At 48.0% G+C, this 21,051-nt stretch overlaps 11 protein-coding genes across 11 annotated transcripts; 6 read left to right on the forward strand and 5 right to left on the reverse strand.

Moving 5' to 3' along the window:
• Positions 1 to 120: 120 nt before the first annotated feature.
• Positions 121 to 2,820, reverse strand: PGRI_042830 (Lipase, class 3; the record flags this gene model as incomplete). The annotated part of the gene is made up of 6 exons (XM_040791996.1): positions 121 to 704; positions 897 to 984; positions 1,030 to 1,094; positions 1,656 to 1,893; positions 1,946 to 2,532; positions 2,598 to 2,820. The coding sequence occupies 6 exons, from the start codon at positions 2,818 to 2,820 to the stop codon at positions 121 to 123; spliced, it is 1,785 nt and encodes a 594-aa protein (XP_040643906.1).
• A 254-nt stretch (positions 2,821 to 3,074) lies between these two features.
• PGRI_042840 (U2 snRNP complex subunit MSL1) lies at positions 3,075 to 3,754 on the forward strand (the record flags this gene model as incomplete). Its single annotated transcript, XM_040791997.1, has 3 exons — positions 3,075 to 3,148; positions 3,207 to 3,423; positions 3,479 to 3,754. 3 exons carry the CDS (start codon positions 3,075 to 3,077, stop codon positions 3,752 to 3,754), a joined length of 567 nt encoding a protein of 188 aa, XP_040643907.1.
• Positions 3,755 to 6,795: 3,041 nt separating this feature from the next.
• PGRI_042850 (uncharacterized protein) lies at positions 6,796 to 8,721 on the forward strand (the record flags this gene model as incomplete). Its single annotated transcript, XM_040791998.1, has 1 exon — positions 6,796 to 8,721. One exon carries the CDS (start codon positions 6,796 to 6,798, stop codon positions 8,719 to 8,721), a length of 1,926 nt encoding a protein of 641 aa, XP_040643908.1.
• Positions 8,722 to 9,395: 674 nt separating this feature from the next.
• On the reverse strand, positions 9,396 to 9,974 carry PGRI_042860 (Hsp20/alpha crystallin family protein; the record flags this gene model as incomplete). The annotated part of the gene is made up of 1 exon (XM_040791999.1): positions 9,396 to 9,974. One exon carries the CDS (start codon positions 9,972 to 9,974, stop codon positions 9,396 to 9,398), a length of 579 nt encoding a protein of 192 aa, XP_040643909.1.
• A 1,219-nt stretch (positions 9,975 to 11,193) lies between these two features.
• Positions 11,194 to 12,237, forward strand: PGRI_042870 (fumarylacetoacetate hydrolase family protein; the record flags this gene model as incomplete). The annotated part of the gene is made up of 3 exons (XM_040792000.1): positions 11,194 to 11,208; positions 11,321 to 12,042; positions 12,105 to 12,237. 3 exons carry the CDS (start codon positions 11,194 to 11,196, stop codon positions 12,235 to 12,237), a joined length of 870 nt encoding a protein of 289 aa, XP_040643910.1.
• A 183-nt stretch (positions 12,238 to 12,420) lies between these two features.
• pre4 (proteasome core particle subunit beta 7) lies at positions 12,421 to 13,331 on the reverse strand (the record flags this gene model as incomplete). Its single annotated transcript, XM_040792001.1, has 3 exons — positions 12,421 to 13,025; positions 13,102 to 13,249; positions 13,302 to 13,331. 3 exons carry the CDS (start codon positions 13,329 to 13,331, stop codon positions 12,421 to 12,423), a joined length of 783 nt encoding a protein of 260 aa, XP_040643911.1.
• Positions 13,332 to 13,795: 464 nt separating this feature from the next.
• On the forward strand, positions 13,796 to 14,473 carry PGRI_042890 (uncharacterized protein; the record flags this gene model as incomplete). Its single annotated transcript, XM_040792002.1, has 1 exon — positions 13,796 to 14,473. One exon carries the CDS (start codon positions 13,796 to 13,798, stop codon positions 14,471 to 14,473), a length of 678 nt encoding a protein of 225 aa, XP_040643912.1.
• Positions 14,474 to 14,871: 398 nt separating this feature from the next.
• Positions 14,872 to 15,666, reverse strand: PGRI_042900 (HCNGP domain-containing protein; the record flags this gene model as incomplete). Its single annotated transcript, XM_040792003.1, has 3 exons — positions 14,872 to 15,422; positions 15,485 to 15,533; positions 15,589 to 15,666. 3 exons carry the CDS (start codon positions 15,664 to 15,666, stop codon positions 14,872 to 14,874), a joined length of 678 nt encoding a protein of 225 aa, XP_040643913.1.
• A 338-nt stretch (positions 15,667 to 16,004) lies between these two features.
• prs3 (proteasome core particle subunit beta 6) lies at positions 16,005 to 16,838 on the forward strand (the record flags this gene model as incomplete). Its single annotated transcript, XM_040792004.1, has 2 exons — positions 16,005 to 16,096; positions 16,151 to 16,838. 2 exons carry the CDS (start codon positions 16,005 to 16,007, stop codon positions 16,836 to 16,838), a joined length of 780 nt encoding a protein of 259 aa, XP_040643914.1.
• Positions 16,839 to 17,057: 219 nt separating this feature from the next.
• Positions 17,058 to 17,931, reverse strand: PGRI_042920 (pre-rRNA-processing protein PNO1; the record flags this gene model as incomplete). The annotated part of the gene is made up of 3 exons (XM_040792005.1): positions 17,058 to 17,114; positions 17,167 to 17,807; positions 17,862 to 17,931. The coding sequence occupies 3 exons, from the start codon at positions 17,929 to 17,931 to the stop codon at positions 17,058 to 17,060; spliced, it is 768 nt and encodes a 255-aa protein (XP_040643915.1).
• A 736-nt stretch (positions 17,932 to 18,667) lies between these two features.
• On the forward strand, positions 18,668 to 20,365 carry PGRI_042930 (mitochondrial distribution and morphology protein; the record flags this gene model as incomplete). The annotated part of the gene is made up of 3 exons (XM_040792006.1): positions 18,668 to 18,923; positions 18,977 to 20,178; positions 20,234 to 20,365. 3 exons carry the CDS (start codon positions 18,668 to 18,670, stop codon positions 20,363 to 20,365), a joined length of 1,590 nt encoding a protein of 529 aa, XP_040643916.1.
• Between the last annotated feature and the right edge of the window lie 686 nt (positions 20,366 to 21,051).

The raw sequence follows: 21,051 nt of genomic DNA on the forward strand, positions 1-21,051 counted from the left end.
TCTAACTTGCTTATATTATTACTTTAAGTAACAATCTTAGAAATGGGATAGATATCAGCTTAAAGGTCATTTCTAAAGCAAAGGGGGTATCCTATCTAAAACCAAACGCTATCATATATTCTATCCAGTTGGGTCTCCCCCAGGAACACAAAGACCAATCCTCCAAAAATAATCCCGATGAGCATAAAACAGTTCCCAAAGCCGATACCTCGCCGGTATAGACCAATCCCACCGCGAGAATCTATCCTCACAACTAACATCAGGACGTCCCAAGACCGCCTGCTCCCCAGATACGTCTTCATCACCACCATTCGGCTGACATCCATCCCCAGAATCAGGACCAGCAGGCACATTCAAATCCTGCAACTCACCCAAAACCCCCTCCCTCCCCGCAATACACCCCGGATCATCCACCCCATCACAATGCACCACATCCTCAACGCGTGGCGGCAGTCCAACCCTCGAAATAAAAATCTCCCCAGAATGAGGTCTATACCCCCACTCAGCAAGCGGCAACAAAGGAACCGGATCCCCGACATGCGTGACACGCCGAAAACCGTCGTCGAACTGCTCATCCATAAATGCCGCAAACGCCGCGTTCCCAATCATCGGCTCCCCGAATGTCGTAACATTTACATCCCACCCCGCCAAACGCATCTCTAGTCCTGCGAGTGCGGCGACCGCGCCGCCGAGGGAATGGCCCACTAGCGTTATAGTGTAGTTTGGGTATTTAGTGCGTAGAGTAGAGAGGAGGGGGATGACTTTTGGTTTTGTATGGAGCCATGAGCGTAGGAAGCCTGCGTGTACGGTGCAGTTTTTGCAGGTTGGGCTGTAAGGTGTGTAAGATTGGGGATAGATGGATAGGTCTATTATTGTGTTTGTTATTGAGTAGGTACCGCGGAAGGAGAGGATAATGCGGTTTGTGAGGTGGGAGAGGGCTATGTAGCCGCATGAGTCTGAGAGGAGGGGGCCGGTGTTCCAGGTCTAAATATGGTTAGTTGGTGGTGTGGAGGGTTGGGATGGGCTTACGGTTATTAGTTCTAGATCAGGGAAGTCGATGCAGTGGTTGAGGCATTGGAAGGGTTGGTAGACTCCTGTTGTTCCGACGCAGTAGGATATGTCTACTAGTCTGGATAACTCTTCTAGGGAATTGAACAGGTCGGTTGAAACATGTTTGGGTTTGTTCTGGGCTGTTGCGGGGCTTAGGAAATAGATGTATAGTAGGAAGAGAAATAGAATGTTAGTCATGGTGTAACATACTGAGGGTAGCTGGAGGAGAGAAGATATACCTAAGTAAATACATTAAAGGAAGAGAATAAGATCGTGTGATATGGAGATGTGACTTGCCCAGGTGGAATCCGGGGTAATCTGAAATTATGTCATCGATTTCCTCATTGGTCAGCTATGTCGATCCTGGGGGAGAAATGGATGGATCTACAACTACATAGTAAAGGCAACCTTGCAATCTGACCAGAGACTGGAATGTACTCGAAGGATTCTATCCAATACTATATGTATGTTGACTCTGACCATGGACAAAGGCCAACATTAAAAGGTAGTTAGAATCAGGCGGCCCAAATGACAACACGACCGTCGACACCGCTCGCTAAAATATGTGAGTCTCTCAATCTCAAGTTTCAGGATGATAAACTTACTGCTGAAGGAGCTCACAACTCCGTTGGCTTCATCGTGGGCCCGGATGGTGTGCACAGTGTTCTGGTGGGTAGACTTGAGCTTGGTGTCCGCCTGGGCCTGGCCCTTAAGATCCATCTGTCGGAACATGTTCAAAGCAGACTCCTCGCGGGCACCCCGGGCTTCTCCAGCCTTATTCTCCAGAGAACCGGCAAGTTGCCATCCATTCTCATCTCCGCGGAAACGGAAGGGCTCACAGTCCTGGATACGGTTAGCACAAGCCGTAGTATTACTGAAAAGGAAAACGACTTACATGTCCAGCTGCGATGATCTCAGTCTCGCCATTCCAGATAAGGCTGTTGAGGGGCAGCAAACGGGTAGCAATATTCAACATCGCCCGCGGGGGCTGCTCCGGAGCGCTGGGGTACACGACAGTCACACTGCTATCGTGTCCAGTGAAGGCGAGCGCGTTACCACTAGGAGAGAAGGCAACACCTTGGATCCAACCGGCAGTGTCATTCAGGTATTCACCACAGATAGTGTTGAAAGGAAGACGCTCTCCCCATGCACTAGGCTCCGGGCGGGTATCAACACCCTTGATGAAGCTCGAGAAGACACGAGCGTGAGAATCGGTCGATCCGGCTGCCAGCAGGACGGAGTTCGGGTGCCACGCCAGGGTTGTAATGGTGCTGCGAATAGGCTTCTTGATATGCTTCGAGATCCACCAGTCGTTCTCCTCCTCGAAGTAGCAAACTGCAATCACTCGGGCGCCGGAGCCGACGGCGAACTTCTGCTCCGATGGAGACCAGCGCACAAATGTTGCGGCACGGTTGATTCGGAGAAGAACCAAAGTAGGTTTCCATCCGGTGGCGGTCTTCTCCCAAACGTAGGCATTGCGATCTATAGATCCAACACCCGTTAGGTATTGCATAGGGTGTAGTAAAAGGAGCTTTGCCAAAACATACCCTGCGAGCAAGTGACAATTCGGCCACTGTTGGGAGCAATATCCACACTAGTGACGGTCTTCTCGTGGCCCTTGAGCTCATCGCTCAGCGCAAACTTGTTGCCTGATTGTTGGTACAGCTCCACATTGTTCTCCCGAGCGACAGCAAGCGTCTTCTTGTCGGATGAGAACGAGTGGTCTGCAATTGGTGCATGGAATAGATGGTGAACCTGAGGAGTGGCCATATTGGAAATAATTACGACAGGAGGATCTCTCTACCGTCGTGCTGTGTACTTAGTTGTTGTAGTTGCGGGACCAGGAGGGGAGCTGGCCCCGGGGTGACGGTAGTGCTTAGTCAGAAAATACATCACATGACCCAAAGCTACTTTTATGTGAGTTGCCATGGACAGACATAGCGCGCGATTGAGCTTCATTTCTCCACACGCTGTCCCTTTTACTCTTTCAATCAGACGACAGCCTTTTCGGAATTTACTGAGAAATGGCTTCAAAATCGTTGCCCGCCCGCGGAGGCTCTGATACTAAGGCCATCGCTACCGGCCCTCCCAACCAGACGTGAGCTTATCCTTCTAAGCACCGGTGACTGTAGCGCATTGGTACTAACAACTTCTAGACTCTACTGCACACAATTGCCCGACAAGAGAATTACCAAACATGATCTCCAAACCGCACTCTATTGCCTGTTTTCCACATACGGTACCGTTCTCGACGTCGTGGTCATGAAGACCAGCGAAATGCGAGGCCAGGCCCACGTCGTGTTCAAGGATGTCCAAGCCAGTACACAGGCACTGCGAGCTTTACAAGGATTCGAATTTTTCGGAAAACAGATGGTATGTTTTAATACCCATCTATCGTCGCAAACCCACTCAATCAATGAATGTCTAGAAAATCGTGTACGCCAAGGGACCCTCAAATATCATTTCCAAACTTCGCGGCACTTTCGCTGCGCCAGTTGAAAGTGTGCCAGCCCCAACCACGACCTCCCTCCAAAAGTCTATCTTCGGTGCTCCTCCGAGTGCCCTCCCTGCACGACCCACGACCGGTGCCAATGGAGTATCACAAGGATTGAAGCGAGCGCGCGAAGAGGAAAGTGACAATGAAGAGGCCCCAATGGACGAAGATAGCGATGTGCCAATGGAGGCTTCCTCTGATGAGGAGTGATCTAATGAACAAGCCCTGGAGGCCCTGCTGGGGACCGAGAGAGAATTGAAGTCCTCGCTTTGCATGTGATGGATGTTTTAACGTTACTAATATTACGATTCATACCTACTGAATAGGTAGAAAAAAAGCACCTATGAGAAATATTTCTTAAAGCCTATGTAGTGTACATTTTCGTTTCTTTCTTTTGATCATATACAGCCATTGGTTATCCTAGCAGCATCAAAATTATCAGATAAATATAAGATAAAAAAACCTTATCTCTCCCGAGTCTAAAAAGTGATCTTATCTTACCAGGTTCTTCAATATTACACCGCCTAATTTCATACTTCATATGATCTTTCCACTTCTCATTTTCTCTTCTCTTATATCCCCTATATCGTTCCCTTAAGTACCGTCTATTGGTCGTCCGGTCCGGTTTCAGGCGTCCTCCCCTAAGCGCCCTACGGTAGGGACCCGAACACAACCCTATATCAGGCTCTGATATGCCCAAGTCTTCAAACCCTACTAGGTTATATGCACCTATCACCTTCTCTGATTTAGCTCATATATAATAATCACCGCCGCCGTCGTCGCTATATCCTTCTTCTTTATCCGATTCAGCGAGTCTTCACTCTATCGTGAAGATACCTTCTAGCTATAATACTCTTAATAGAAATGATAATGTCCACCTTTGACGTAACTACATGAGTTCGAGGACCTAGTCCATCGCCCTCTATGCAATGTGGAATACATGACTCACGACCATAGTCGTAAGGATGGAACTACACATTAGTATTTCTGTTGTCTCCGAATAATGGCTAAAATCCAACTCTACAACTATTATGTATGGCTTAGTGGTAGATACGTTATCTATTCCTGGATTATTCTATGTGTCTGTGATACTGAAAAAGGCTTAAGTGACCATATAATTAGTATGATATAAAACACTAATATTGATTCTTCTAATAGCTACCCTGTGGATTGATATACCAACTCAGCCTACCCATTCGTACTTTCGAAGAGTGCCGTGAACTTTGTGGTTTTTATTCTCCGGGTTTCTAGCATATGCAAGAAGTATTGGCTGGTACTGTTCTAAGCAAAGATCTCGCGTGGAACGTGCAGGTTCACGCAATGACCTACAAGCCCAAGCCAGATGAGGAGATATGACCCAGGAGTGACGCTCTGTGCATCTGCAATATTCACCATGGCATCCGCGGTGTTGCATGGGTGGACGAAAAAGGCCGGGGCGTCAGTGTCAGGATGGTACTACAAGCAAAAAACAAAAAAAAAGACATAAGCTCTTGCCACGAGGTTCCGAGGATGCACCTACACCCATACTAATCCCACCCATTACACCCACACTCTTCAACTCTTGCTTGTACTGCTCTGGTACGAGATACTGATAGACTTCATCTAGTCCGAGTGGGCCGTGATTGTGCCACCTGAGACCGAAGTACAAGACGGGGACCTGATATGTGGGGGATAATAAGATGTCATAGTCGATCTGTAAGCTGGGCTGGGGTTTGGCGCGAACGAGAGCTTCCTGCGGTGAAGAGTCAGGACAAGTGGACACGTCCCTTAAGGGCTAGAACTCTGCTGACCGGATCATCGTCTTCCTGTGATTCTTCAAGATCTGCCAGTGCTGGGGTTTCTAGTGGGCTAGGGACATCGACATGTTTTGTTATTCTGAGGCCTGTTCCATCTGGCTAGTTCCATTCAAATCACTTCCCATCAGTTCTTTGTTTCACAAGTCAAATAAGGAAACAGATAAGAATAATGGCTTATGCATGGAAAAAGGGATACCTTTGTGAGCAGTCGAATGGCGGACCAGCAAATATTTTGGGCTGAAGTGCATCGATCGGCGATATCTTTACATGCACCTTCAAACTCCGACTGCGTGAGAAGAGGAAATACAGAACAAGATTCAGCCATACGGGCTGTAGCCTGGGGGAGATGACCTCCCAGTGTACGGAGTACGTCCGGATGCAGACGCTCAGCTGTGAATGCGGTGTGGCCAGGGTACGGGGGGGTTTCGCAAGAATACGAGCACTTGACTTGGTCACTTGTCACTTATATCAAATTAAAAACATTGGAAGTTGAATCCATGGATACAATGTACTTAAAAAAGAAAAAGATGATTGCAACGGACCGGATATGGAAGAAAAAGAAAAATAATGGAGCTTGTCAAGAATACTACATGTGCCAAGAAGTAACTAGTACTTGAGTTTGATATGGTGTGAGCATATTAAATACAAGTACTAAATACTTCTTCCGGTTGCGGTAGAAGGAGGTACCTTTTTTTTTTCTCTCTCCTGTCCCGCGTGGAGATAGTTCCTTGTCGTTCTGCATGCAGCTTCATCTAATGCAAATGCGCGTAGCATCTTTGTGGCGAAATGCTTGCGTCTTTTTCTTTCTAGCGTTTAGTTGCATATACACACGTTTGTCTAATTCTCTCCACTTTATGTATCGTATGTTCCCCCTTCCCTATCCCCCACCAATTTCTTCTTAATTTTCTTTTTATTTTGCTTTTTTCTTTTTATTTTTACGATCTATAATATTAATGTCAATTTGTCTCTCTGATTTTGATATACCCCTGGTCTTTCAACCTCCCCGTGAACCGAGATCGTGAAATCCTCAAATCCTGCTTTGTGAAAGGGGGATTCCCTGACCAAGATCATCTGCTTTGACGGTTACCTCAATTGCCCGTCATCTTCCAGCTCTCCAGTCCAACCAATTCCTGCATTGCACTCAATCTGAAACACGGACCATCATCTCCGGATTTGTTGGGAAACCCTGAGCCGCCAATCGTCTCAATTCCAATCTAAGTGGTTGTACAAGCTTGGGGCTCGGATTGTGTCGGGCAATCAGAGCGTGGCTTGACGTCAGAAGTCCGGGGTGCGATCTAATCTGAAAAGCTCTATCGGGATAAGCTTGGAAATCCCAGAGCTAGGTCACCCTCGTGCGGGGGAAAAGTCACCAAGCCATTCCAATTGTATATCATTCTGATCCTGCACATGCCTTGAATCTGGATATCTGAATCTACTTCTGGTGTTTCTGAAGTCATGGGCAACTCTCAATCGAGCCAAGCCAAAGACGACACCCGCCGCTCCAACCGCCTTTCCAAGCCCCTGACCAAGAAGTTCAATGCCACTCAAATTATTCAACTGCCCGAAACCGACCCTTCAACGTTCAGTTCAGGGTTGATAGGGTGGCAGAACCCTTGGGTTGGCAAGAATATTCCCAGTACCCCTATAGAGAAACGGGGTAGTTACCCCAAGAAAGCAGAGATCCCACCTACCCTTTTTGAAACAGAATCGCCTGAAGAAATTTCGGAGGATCGAACCTTTCTATATGATCAGAGTCCCACGCAGCGTCATCCCCGCCCAAGCCTATTGACCGCAAGCTCTTCGAGAAGAACATCGTACCAGTCGGAGACTTGGGAATCAGCTTCCCAGCCCTCGTCTCTTTATGAACAGCCACCAAAGCGGGCCAGCTCGACTCGAATTCCCTTGCAGAGGCACAACAGCGCTGTTTATGAAAACCATATCGGGGATGCGACATCCTCCAACACCCACTTCTTGGTTGGCAACCAACGGTTCTCATTAACACGTCGACGATCGCTCCTGACACGACCTGGGGTTGCCACAAGACGAACAACAGGCGCAGTTCGACGCGTTCCATCGCCTATTGGCGAGCCTGAATGCCCGGTCGATGATCCGACTGAGTTGACTGCTTTGCAATGGCCATTGCCTTCGACTCAGAGATCGCGTCTGCCATCCCCAGTCCGGCCGAGGAGCCCCACAGATACCCGATATACCCAGCTCGGAGCACTCAAATTAGGTTCTTTGCGAGTCGTAAATGGTTCCGCCTCCCCATGTCCGAGCGAACGCATTCCATTTGATGGGCCCTGCGCTCCAGGTTCTGGGCTCGGTCTTGAGAACATCGCAGTCACAGGGCCTAGCAGAGGGTCGACGCTGGATATTCCATCCTTGCCCGACTTGAAGAAGTCGGAGGATGTTCCAGGCAGTCCATTCTCCTTCGAAAAGTCTCCCACTATCACAGTCCAGCCTCGGGCAAAACCATTGTTTCCTGGGGATACTGAAGATGAAGGAATTGTCCTCTGCGATGATACCAGAACCCAGTTGGAGAAAGTTGATCTGGACACTGGTCTCACCCGGAGCGCGTCTCAATCTGTCGACAAGCCCGACAGTGGCTACAGCTCTGCCACCTCTATACATTCCATACAGCGGAGCCGGACTCAGAGTTCTACTACCTCGCAGACCTCTAGCTCGTGTGGTACGGACAGCTCAAAGAACGTCTGTATCCCGAAAGGCTCAGCTTCAGGCCGCCCAGGCGATAAAGTGCGTCCCATGAGCCTACAGACAAAACCAGAGAACTACTCAAGGCTATATCCAGTCGCTGCTCCATGGTACGATTCGAGCGATCCAACTCCCCTCACTCCGTCGCGATCGCGTCGGTCCACCTTATGTGCGCCCCGATACACGGAATATTCTTGGCCGCGCGAATCTGCCCTCGAAGTCAAGTCTGCTGCTGTCTCTGCTCCACAACAAGGATTCACCAGGGGACCTTTATATGGAGATCGATTGTCCTTGGGCTCGTTTGATCTTGCGTCAACTATAGGTTCTACCACAACTACAGAATCACAACTCAGCCACCAACAGACAACCGAAACCAAGGAGCGACTTCGCAGATCAGTCTCTGACTATCAAATTCATGAAGAGTACGAGACACAACGACAACTCTCTCGATCCAGAAGCCGGCTGGGGAGTCGCATCTGGAGCATGAAACCAGGCGTTGACGCTCCTCCCCTCCCTACCATCCGGTCCCCAGGTTACTTGCAGGATGACCTTGACCTCGATGGCGAATTAGCTTCTGAGCCGGTGCGAGGCCGTTGCCGAAACCGGAGCAATGACTATCGTCGTCGGTTGACGAAGGCCCGTCCCCAGACGGACGTGTGCATACGATGACCTCTTCTTTTTTGGTTATTGATTTTCTAGTAATAATTTTGTTGACCATTTTTCTGCCTTGGATGTTATTTGGATTTTGTCTTTACCTCTGGCGTCTACAAAAGTTCATTATGGAGGTGCGGTCTTTTTTTTGGAATTTGGCGGGAGTTTACGAGACATTTTGGATATGGAGTCTTATTAGGTATACCCTTTTGGAACTGGAAGTGGAATTGGCGTGAATTTATCTGGCGTTTTACACAAATCCATTCTGTATGCCATATGTTTGCAATTTTAGGGTTTATTTGGGCGTTCTAGTCTCCAACATGTCTCCGATGGAATACGATATTTGGTTTCAGTCATCTTGCCTACTTGTGCAAAGGTACTCCATACTCCGTACATAGTTCTTCGAATCGTGGGGACTACCCCAGCCATTCCTGTACGAAGTAAGGTTATGGAGTCAAGCAAGGGGTTTCTAAGACGCAGGGTCGATCTTAAGTTCTACGATCTCGCGGCATATTACCTGTCTAGACACGGGATAGCAATATAATAAACATTCAATTTAGATTAATATAGCAAAGATCATTGTACATCGTAGCAAAGCCAAATCATAAAAATGCAAGGAAACAAACACCCGAAAATCCCAATGCAAATGCAATCAATCAGCGATGGATTTAAACCCAACACCTTGATTCCAATCACTCAATGCGAATCTTCTTCGGGGTCGGAACCGCCTCTTTCGGCACAATAACAGACAAAACACCATTCTTCAGACTCGCGCGAACAGAGTCCTGATCAACACGCGCTGTGAAGCTAAATGTGCGCTGGAAGTCTCCGATGGATCTCTCCTTGGCCCAGAAGTGAGGCTTGTCATTCTCGGCCGGATGCGAAGCAGCGGTGTCCGCTGTATTGACAGAGGTAGTAGACTGTGCATCCTCGTCTTCGACTGTGGGCTTGTGCCAGCCTGCAGGAGATGAGCTGCGGGAGCTGGTATCATCGCTGATATAGTCGCGCTCTGTGTGACCCTTGATCACGAGGGTGTGTGGATCGGTGAATTCGATCTCGATGTTGCTCTGGTCCACGCCTGGGAGCTCGCCGTCGAGGTGGTAGGCGTTTGTTAGCTCGCGCACATCAAAGGCTGGTGCGAAGGAGTTGCGTGTTTTCTTAGAGCATTGGACTGATTTGGGACATTGGCGAGACTTGTTTTGGGGAGTCTCGTAGTCGTTGAGGAGTTGGATGAGTGGCGCAAGGCTGGGTTGAGTGTAGTAGAAGGCCATTTTGGATTTTTGGTTTGGAAAAAAAAAAGTTGGAATAGAGAGACGGATTGTCTGGGAGACTGTGATGATTGTTTTCTGATTGAATGATGTTTGATTGAACTGGAATATCTGCCATTTTATATTCGTTGCTTGTTGTAGTTGTGGTTGATTGCTTATACTTCGGCGGAACCATCCAGAAACTTGTGGCGCAGTCGACAAACCGCCAGCAACTTCAAGAAACCACCACTCTATTCCATTCCATACAGGAATTATTTTTATCACTCTGACAAATGATGGAATGAATAATTCATGATTGGTAATTACTTTGAACCTCGAAACTTCCAAGGATTCAGAATGAGTCAATAGTGATGCTATGGTATAGGCAGAATACTCCATGACAAAGCCCTAATGACTTAACAGTTTATGATATACTATTATACAAATGCCTCCAAATCCAGGTATCAACCATATCATGTATGGCTATGCCTTTTAGGTAACATATTCAACATGTCCAACATGTCCGCAGGAATCCGCAAGTGGAAAGGCGACACTAGACATCTCCGATTCTATTTCAATGAGTGAACTGGTGGCGTCATAAGGCTGAAAGGTATGAGACATACAAAACTAGCTGCTCCGTAGGCACCCCGGAGAACTAAGATTCTGGGGTCTGGCTCCGCTCATCGGATATTGCGGATTCCCGGGGTAGCATATAACTCGAGCTGTCGATTGCCTTTCCGCAGGAGATATTCAATAGTGCTAAAGTCCTTCTTATTCACGGAGAGGTGTTTTTGGAACTCCGCCCTGTATAACATCTCAGCCGGACTGCCCCGATATCTAGGGGGAATGTTGTCGGGAAAGGAAAAAGGACAGGAAATGGAGATAGGAAGATAGGAAGATGGACAGATAGGCATTTGATAGACACTTACCGAGCATATTTCTTGAAATTGATCCTAGAGTCCTACAATAGAATATCAGCTTGAGGTTGACGTCGGATGAGGTGGTATAACCCACCTCCGGCTTATTTCGGATCTCCCGCAGGCATTTGCGGTATAGAGACAGAACATCCCTCTGGAGACCGGAGAGTCTAGCCATTGCGAATATGAAGAGGGGAAAAGCTTGCAAATCATTGGGTGGAGCTGGACATGTTTCCCGCTCTGGGGAAAAAGAGGTTCCCGGCCGAGATATCACCCCCAATCTCCAATCCCCAATCCTTTGTTTCTAACTTCCCCATATTCCCCCAATGGCTACTTTTACTGTGAGTTTGGAAATAACCTCTACTATTTAAAGGGGAAAACATCATTTTTTCTATAAAAAAATTTGATCGAATCGAAAGTACTTGCATCAATATATACTAATTTCCTAAATAGCACCTTATCCGCTTCCTGGCCAAGGATGGCCAAGTCTATTACGGCGATGCTATTCTCCCATCCGGAGTGAGCGATATCGCCAAAGCCACCAAGGCCAAAGTCATTCAAGGTGACATCTTTGGCCAGCACCGGGTTACCGACCAGGTCGCAGAAGTGAGAATGCTCCTCGCTCCCTTGGCCCGTAAGGATATCGGCACAGTCCGATGCTTGGGTCTTAACTATGAACAACACGCCAAAGAGTCCAACATGCCCATCCCCACATATCCAATCTTGTTCTACAAGCCCGTGACTTCAATTTCCGGCCCTACAGACGATATCCCCGTGCCCCAACTTGCCCAGGAGGGCGAGGGTCTGGATTACGAGTGTGAACTGGTCATCATTATCGGCAAAGAAGCCACTAATGTCCCTGAGAGCAAGGCTCTGGATTATGTCCTCGGTTATGCTGTTGGTAATGATGTTTCCCACCGCGATTGGCAGATCAAGCGCGGTGGTGGTCAGTGGGGACTGGGTAAGGGATTCAATGGATGGGCACCGTTTGGTCCTGGTATTGTTTCTTCCAGTGTTATTGCGGATCCGAATAACTTGGCTATCGCGACCAAGCTGAATGGGGAGACCGTCCAGTCTTCCTCCACTAAGGATATGATCTTCGGTGTGGCTAAGACGATAGCTTTCCTGTCCCAGGGAACTACACTCTTGCCTGGAGATCTTATTTTCACTGGAACGTAAGTACACCCGATGAGCAAGCAAAGGCGCGTTTGGATTTGATAGACTGACTGTTTGACAGACCCCAAGGCGTGGGCATGGGTCGCAAGCCTCCTGTGTGGCTCAAGGATGGCGATGAAGTTGAGGTTTCGCTGGAGGGCGTTGGGTCCTGTGTCAACCGAGTGGTCTTTGACAAGCCTAGCGCTAAGCTCTAAATTTATCTCCCTTGAACTTAGCTTAAGACCAATGAAAGGGTTGGCACTGGTTCAAGTTGTATATAACTACCTGCACATTTCAGTCTTGGCAATTGATCATTGTGGTTATTTGGACCCAAAAATTATCTTTGCATCCGTAATCCCGTGTGCATTACATGTAAAAGAAAAAACATAAATAAGGATCTAAGCAGTCTGAGCGCCGTATCCCCTGATTCTCTCGGCAAAGGCCCAGCTCTGACCCTCAATCTGCTCATCCTCCTTCAGATCAATACCATCCTTCGTGATCACGGCTATCGAGTACTTGTCGCTACTTCGTGCATCGCGGTAGAACAGAACCTTCATGCATGCCTTCACGGCCCTAACGGCGTCTTCCTTGGTGACTTGTTCGAGGGGAGTACCCTCGGGGAACTCGCGGCGCAGGATGGGAACCGCAAGATGAGCACCGAATGCTGTAGCTAGATGAGGAGCAGAGAATGTAGTTCCGAGCAAATCTGCCGAGCTAAGGAAGGGCGCCCCTTCCGCATCGAACCCTGCGACAAGGACGTGGTTCCACAGCGGGTTGAACTCGGAGCGTCGTTTGTAGAAAACCTTTGCAAGGTAGGTGTGCAGATTCTTGGCGTTTAGCATGTTGCCGTGAGGCGAGTAGTTCTCCTTGATATCCATAGAGTCGAGGAGACGGTCGAGATATTGCATGTCGGAAACGTCACCGCCAAAGCCAACCATTGCCTTATCGCCGAAATTACGCAGACGCTTGGTGTCGGAGAAACGAGCCAGGGATCCGTAGGAGGCTATATATTCACAAATTGGATCACGTCAGATGACAATGCAGCGAAGGGAACGGAACATGACAATGGATCGGCATACCCAGGTTGTCGGTAGCTATAACAACTCCGCCATTAAACTTGACACCCACCACTGACGTTCCGGTCACTGCAGGGGATGAGGTATGGGCCTTGGGACCCGTGGTCTGCAAATATGAGTGATCGTAGGCACCGTAGACATCGTTCCTGGGCTGGACGGATAGTTAGCAACAGAGCAAGGACTGGGAAAGTTGTGCCACCTACGCGACCCCAAGCTTCAGGGAAGTGGTTCATGATGAATGAAAATAAATGATAGTTTCAAGGCTCGAAGAAGGGGAGTAAATTGCAGACAATGAGGGAAGACAACAGATGGATAGCACAGTTAAGTGATGACGATAGATGGGGAGCTATCTTAGGCAGTCGAGCTGACGGAGAGCTCGGCTGACTAAGATTCGCGGTCACGGCGGAGAACAGAGCCCTGGAGGATGTCGGCCATACAACTATGTATGGAGTAAGTTATCCTTTAATTGTAGATATTTAAGGGAGAAAGGGTAAGTGATTGGTCATACTATATTTAACTACTCAATCGCGATGTCTATACTTTTGTCCGACCTAATTTGGTGCTCGTATTCGCTTCCAAAGGGACAATTTTGCTTCGCCTCAAGAAACTTTTATACTTCGTAGACGGCTGTGCCCCTGATAGTTTCTCTCTCCATTTGACAATCTACGAATATCAGACTCTTTCCCAGGAAAATCAAATGTCTTTTTCGGGCTCAAGTCGTGCTGGGTCAACGGCATATGCCCATCCCGTTGAAGACAACGGACCTTCGCGCGTGTATAATATCACCAACCGGCTCTTGCACCGGCACTATGATATCACCTCAGCAGATGACCAGCCTTTGTTTTACGGCGAAATATCTATGTTCACCCCCAACAAACCCGACCTTATTCTCCATGCTGGTACCAGCACCCAGGCCCCAATCGTGGCCGTCTCCAAATTTAAGAAGTCGTCCGGTGACTACAAAATAGGCCTTGGGAACCCCGACGATGTCAGCGCCGTGCAGTGGGAGGACATGACCAAGGAGCTCATTCTCAAACCAAAATACCGCTTCGAAATGACAGTTCAATGTGGATCTGATCAAGCTCAGAGCGGGAGGCGGTCATTCCTATGGAAGCGAACACGAACCATCGGCGTCGAAAATTCAGCACCATCTAAATGGACCAACCAGAACTATAAGCTCGTGGATGAGCACACCGAGCAGATTTTGGCCATCTTCTCAGGTGCGACAGGACTGAGCAGAGGTGGGAAACTCCAAATCAGAGTGGAATACGGAGAGGACTTTGATCGAATGGTGTTGATTTCTTGTTTAAGTCTGTATGAGAAGGCGAGGCGGCGCAAACAGAGGGGATCTGGTGGTGGCGGCGGAGGAGGCTGAAACGAGCATTACTGTTCCAATGTATGATCCACAAGTATGATAATCTACACGAGTGCAACTGTGCGCTATGTTAATTGAGGGGACATCGTTGATCCTCTTCTAGAACGTTTTCTAGAGACATCGGATATACCACCAGGATATCTATCCGAGAGAGTACACAGTCTTAGAGTTGGTCGAGGACAGAAGAGTCCTGCTTGAATGATAGGATACCAGAACGGGGGTTCCCTTGCCCGGGTCACTGGATACTCGAAACATTCAGGTTATGTGCTGGAGCCACCCTTTTAGGTCCCAATTCCGAATGCCTGCATTTCCCAAAAGAACTGATGCACCCGAGGCCATTCGAAAACTGGCAGATTATAGGGTTGGTCTTCTTGGTCAGGTTGCCGCAGAACGAATGTTCAGGCAGACCCGGTGACGAAGTCAACCGAGGTTCGCTGGCCCGGTGCTTGTTTCTCCTCCGATTTTTTACGGACATCTTGTTGGGTTCTCAAGAGCTCTTCCTTGAAACCCCATTTTGGTAGATTAGATGTATTCCACAAGTCGGCGGGCAGCGATGTGTCATATTGCGATTGCTCATCGATCCCAGCATGCTCCATCATCTTCTTCAACAAGCTTGGATTTTTGAGCGATGATGAGCTAGCCAGTTTTGAGTTGAAGTGTACACCTTGCTTTTTGAGCGAGAGGAAATGCTCGAATTTCGCGTTCGCGGCTGGGTTGGGAGACCCGGGAGGTGATGGCGGGATGTCTAGATTGGGAACTGGAGGGAGAGTGAGGTCTTGAACGAGTCCTCGTGAAGCTGAAAATGGAGATAAGCGTCCGCCTGTCGAATGTTTGTCCTCCGAGAGGGGCGCCATGTCCATAGAAGCAGGGCCAAGAACAGGTCCTTCTGGAACTGATTCGGTGGGAATGTGAAAGGGTGTCTCTTTTGGTTGCTGGGACGGTTTATGATCTGGATAAATTGTCAGCGTCAAATTTTTGGAGTTTACCGACGGGGATTAAAAAGCATGTTACCTTTGTCCTGGCCAGCTTGCGAGGCTGCAGGTGGGATATCCTTGCTACGCTGTTGCTTCGGAATCAACGACTCTGTAGCGTTGCTCTTTCGGGCTAAAAAATACCTGGGAATTGGGTGGAGGGCACTTCTGCTCTACCTCATCCTCACTGCTGCTCTCATAGTCACCAAGGCCAAGCATCATGTCGCAATTTATGTCTAGGTATTAAAGTCGAGATTGAAGGATACCAAGAAGACACTGGAATAAGATCCAAGGATGTAATCTTTATCTCTTGAGTTAATGTCCAAGAATAAATGAGGCGCGGAGAGTAACTATCGAGACAGCCCTCCAGGGCTCTCGGGGAGCTTGGATAATTACCTAATCAGAAGGCAGCTACCGCATCGCGTCAGACACCCAGCTTCTTTGCTCTCCATCTTCCAGAACTCCCCAATCCCGAGAATCTTCTACTTCAACAATTTAATCTTTCTTTACCAGGCTGCCACTGTGATATTCTCTCCTGATCAAGCTTCATCTCCCCGAAAATGACGTCGCTCATGGGTAACCACTCTGGGACTATTGGATACTCCTTCTCTGAGCCAACATCCGCTAATGTCAAACAACACTCGTTCTACCCGTAAGGAACGACTTGATGAAACTGGACAGGAATGTTGGCTAACAGTCATACTAGTTACACTGATAATGGCGGTTCCACCCTAGGCATCACAGGTGCTGATTTCGCTATTCTCGCCGGTGATACTCGTTCCACATCAGGCTACAATATCAACTCTCGCATGGTCCCGAAAGTCTTCAAAATTGGCGGTGACGATGAGACCGGCGAGGGAGCCACTATCATTCTTTCCGTTGTTGGTTTCGCCGCGGATGGAAATGCTCTGAAGGAAAAGCTGGACACCGTGGTGAAGATGTACAAGTACCAGCATGGGAAATCCATGTCAGTGGCAGCATGTGCACAGCGATTGTCGACCATTCTCTACGAGAAGCGGTTCTTCCCGTACTACGTACATGCTATTCTGGCTGGTTTGGATGAGGAAGGTGTGGGAGCTTTGTACAGCTACGACCCCGTGGGTTCTTACGAACGTGAACAGTGCCGGGCTGCCGGTGCTGCATCCAGCTTGATCATGCCTTTCCTGGACAATCAAGTCAACTCCAAGAACCAATATATCCCGGGAAGCGGAGAAGGACATGCCCTTGTGCCCAAGCAGGCTGAGCCTCTGGACAAGGAAACAGCCAAGAAGCTTGTACAGGATGCGTTTACAAGTGCCGTGGAGAGACATATCGAGGTTGGCGATGGTTTGCAGATGGTGATTGTTACCCGGGAAGGAATCGAGGAGGTGTTCCATGCCCTGAAGCAGGATTAGAATATAGGACATGGTAGATCATGGACTTCTTATCGGAGCGCGGGGCTCTTTTTTGATCAGTTGATCACAAACATAATCGAGATGACTGAAATTTCCATGAATTGATATCTTTACGTTATACGTCGTCAGGCCTCTAAGATCAAGAAAAAAGAAGACAGCGTAAAACCCGATGCACCTGAACGCCCACACCATGCCGGATGAGATAAATGAGTTGTGCAATCAGAAGCGTTCCTTCATTCGCGAGGCAACGGTCCGAAGGTTGCCATAAACCTTGCCCTGTTTTTTGTTAGAAAGATTCTTTTTGATGATTTATACGATCAAGGCTTACCGGAGGGCTACCCAAAATCAAGCTAACAATTGCCTCCCGGGCAATGTGAATGTTCTTAAATCCACCCAGGATGTGAATCTTCTGGTCTGCAAGTACCACTCGTGTCCGACTGGCGTTTTCGATAGCATACTTGGTCTTTCCATCCTTGCCTGCAATACGTCCAATGGCACGACCAAGATGTTCTCCGTTCAGAGTCTTCACATCCTTGATCTCGAAAGTTTGAATGTACAGATCGTCAAGTCGGAGAAGGGCAATCGCATCGTCAAGATCAAAGCCAAGAGTGAAGGCCTTCACGAAATCAGCACCTTTCTGCAGAGCTCCCACGTCGGTGGTAAACTTGGAGGTCCGCAATTCCACCGATCGGCTTTTGATGTTCATTCGCACTTGCAATTTGAGGTGCTCGACAATAGGAGGACAGATTTTGGCCCAGCTCGCTTTGAGAGGGGTCATACGGTGCGGTGGAACAGGCACCTTTCGTGTTTCGATCCGATATGCTGCGGCGACATCTTTGGCCGGGGTGAAGACAGGGCGACCTTCCTCGTCGATGCGCATTTCACTGTCCTCTGTAGACTCGGCGACGGGGTTAATCGGAGCGCCTTCGTTCACGGCTTGTACATCGATCAAAACTTCATCATCCTGATCTATTGATTGTCAGCTATGAAGGAATTTTTTTTCAGATTAGATAGAGTACTAACCATGAGAGACAGTCTCGGGCTGAAGCCCGATGGCCTGCTCTGGCTGACGAATAGCTGTAGGTGCCGACATTGTGTTGATTTAAGAATGAAGTTTTTTCATAAAATCTGTTATCGCAAAATTTAATCAGTTCCCCCCTCACGGAAAAATGAAGTGTGGGCGGAAGGGAATTTTTTGATGCAAACAGAACAAACTCCGATGATTTCATTTGGGTTCTTCCAACCCGCAAGCTCGGAAGCTTCCTTGTCAACAAGTCAACTGCTGTATATGATACAGTTTGTCAATCAAGTTTCTCATTTACGTCCAGGATGTAAAGATAAAGATGTCTGCTAATCTGGGACGCCGACTGTACGCCCAAATTTGGGATACAGCAAATCCGTTTCTTGGTCGCATACGAATAAATCCCGTACCGGCCGATGCTTATAGCTCAAGATTATTTCTCGATTCATCCATTTCAAACCACTCGCGACGAATCTCCACACTTCCATGGAAACCCACTCATCTCACCAGAAGGTTCGCTTCTGGTGGTTTTTTCGTCCTCGGCGTCTCACCTACGTCAACTGTTGCGGACACTACTGCATCATGCATCCTCTCTTCTCCCACAATTGCCGCCAAGTATGTTTGGAAGCGAACTTTACATACCTCGAAGTATCATCGAGACGGGAAAGAACCTTCTCAAGAGACCCATGAACGCAACGAAAATGAACATTCCCAGAAAGTCGGCCAATCCGGCAAAGATACGTCTACCACACATTCACAAGTCAAACCATCTCAAGATACTCAACCAACAACGCACAATCGCCACTTGATGGACCGCTTACCACAAATGCCTCATCTACATCGGCCAACCAAGGAGGAGCTTTTGGCCGCAGCAACCGGGTTCTGGTCACGTCTCAAAGTACGATTCAAATGGTTTTCTATAAGAAGTGTTCGTCCTTACAATTTGGATGAAATGACTGCCTTTTTCTCGTGGGTTTTGCTGGGCCATGTTGTCTGGGTCGTCGTGGGAACTACAACTTTCTTCTCACTTCTGATCCTTGCGATCAACACAGTCTTTGCTCAAGGTATGTTCACTTTTTTATTGCAGAAACGTCTGGAAACTAATTTGCTTGAGCAGAAACATTGGCAGGCTGGGTGGGCAACTATCTCACCAAATCTTCTGGAGTCAAGGTTGTCTTTGAATCTGCAATCGTGCCGAAATGGAAAAATGGCGTCATCACCTTCAAGAATGTCTTTGTGTCGAAACGACCAGGCCAAGGTGCAGGCCATGTCAGTAAGGGCTCATCGAAGTCTGCGGCAGCCGAGGCCGCAGCTCGAGGTGATACTGGATTCGAAGATTCGCAGATAGTATCTGATGAAGAGGAAGATACTAACTACACACAATTCGATTTGTCGATCGAGACGGTCAACGTGACACTATCATTCACCAAATGGCTCAATGGAAAGGGCCCACTTCATGATGTTGAGGTGAAAGGCATACGGGGTGTCGTCGACCGCCGCCATGTTTATTGGCCGGAGGAAGACTTGGATCCTAAATCCTACCGGCATGAGCATAATCCCGGGGACTTTGAGATCGACTCTTTCAAGATGCATGATCTGCTTGTCACCGTTTACCAACCAGATAACTTCCGTCCCTTCTCCGTGAGCATATTCTCGTGCGACCTCCCTCAGTTGCGCAAACAATGGCTCTTCTACGATTTCCTCTCTGCCAACATGATGTCTGGATCTTATGACAACTCTTTGTTCACAATCCACGCTCGTCAAACCCATGGATTCACCGGTATCCGGCAGGATAATGAAGCAGAAGAAGATGGCAAGCAAAGCCCGTGGAAGAAACATAACAGGATTCGAGTTGATGGACTCAATGTCGACCATCTCAACCGTGGTGTTCAGGGCCCCTTCTCTTGGATTCACGAGGGGACAGTAGACATCGTGGCCGACATCATGCTACCTGCAGAAAACGATGAGAGCTTGGCCAAGGTGATGGTCGATTTCTATGATCGGTTAGAAGCCACTGTTACCTCCAATCGTTACCCGGAGCCTCTATCTTCAGACTCCAATTCAGAATCTGAAACTGAAGATCGACGTTTCCTCGTCATGGATTTGCGCGTGCACCTCAACAACGTTCGGGCTGTCGTGCCCATCTTCACCCGGGACCTTTCTTACATTAACAACGCACTGATCCGTCCCATTGTTGCCTATATCAACTCTAAGCGCACTTTTATTCCCATCAATTGCCGATTAGTCAAGCGCGTTGGAGATTTCGATGGAAGCTGGACCATCTTTGACAGTGGCCTGATGGATGACCTGTCAGCTGCAGTGAGTACCCTTTGCTTTTCCTACAATATCTGATCATTGCTGATAATCTTTCTAGACCTACGATGCCTTTGCCCGAGATGTCGTGGATGATCAAGCCCGCAAAAGACGGTTCAAGAAAGTCGGGTTTTGGTCCCTTCAGCTGGCCGCCCAGGCTATTTTCATGGGCATGGCTGGCAACATCGCCTAATTGTACTATCATGTACTTCATTTGATTGGCGCTTTTTTACTTTTTTTTTTTGGTCTGTATCATAGTCATTGCGGTCGCATTTACAGGGAGTCTAGGTCATCTCATCTTATTTTCAAGATAGAATCCATTTCAAGCTGAGTAGGAAACAGAACTCAAACTAGTCTATGAGATTATTTCCTAGGTATTGCCCTGGACATTCAAAACAATCCAATCACCATCTCTCAACACATATGTAGTTCTTGATCAGTTCCACCGCAGTTGGGCCGAATGCTAGGACGGCTTTGTACTACAAATAGTTTATATATCCTATTTCCCCTTGTATATTGTTGGTAAAAGGCCATTATACACATTATTTTCCTTGATATAGGCAAAAGAGGAAAAAAAGACAAGGCCAGGAAAAAAAAGAGAAAGATCAGTTTGTTGTACATAGTATATTGTAGGTAGGATACTCTCTTAGGTAACTCCGAGTAGAGACCTAAGAGAACCGGGGGGATTAAAGGGATCAGTTCTGCATACCAACACGTCGCAAAATCTTCCTCTTTTCTTTTCTTCCTTAGTACTGATTTATCTAAGATCGTCGTTTCTTTTATATTTATCTCATTATTGTCGTTTGTTTTTATTCTTATTAGCTTGAAACCCCCTTTTTGCCCCCACTTCACTTTCTTAAGCTCTCCGAGGCTCTCCAG

This window comes from Penicillium griseofulvum, assembly GCF_001561935.1.
Source record: "Penicillium griseofulvum strain PG3 chromosome Unknown contig_89, whole genome shotgun sequence".
Classification (NCBI taxonomy): Eukaryota; Fungi; Ascomycota; class Eurotiomycetes; order Eurotiales; family Aspergillaceae; genus Penicillium; species Penicillium griseofulvum.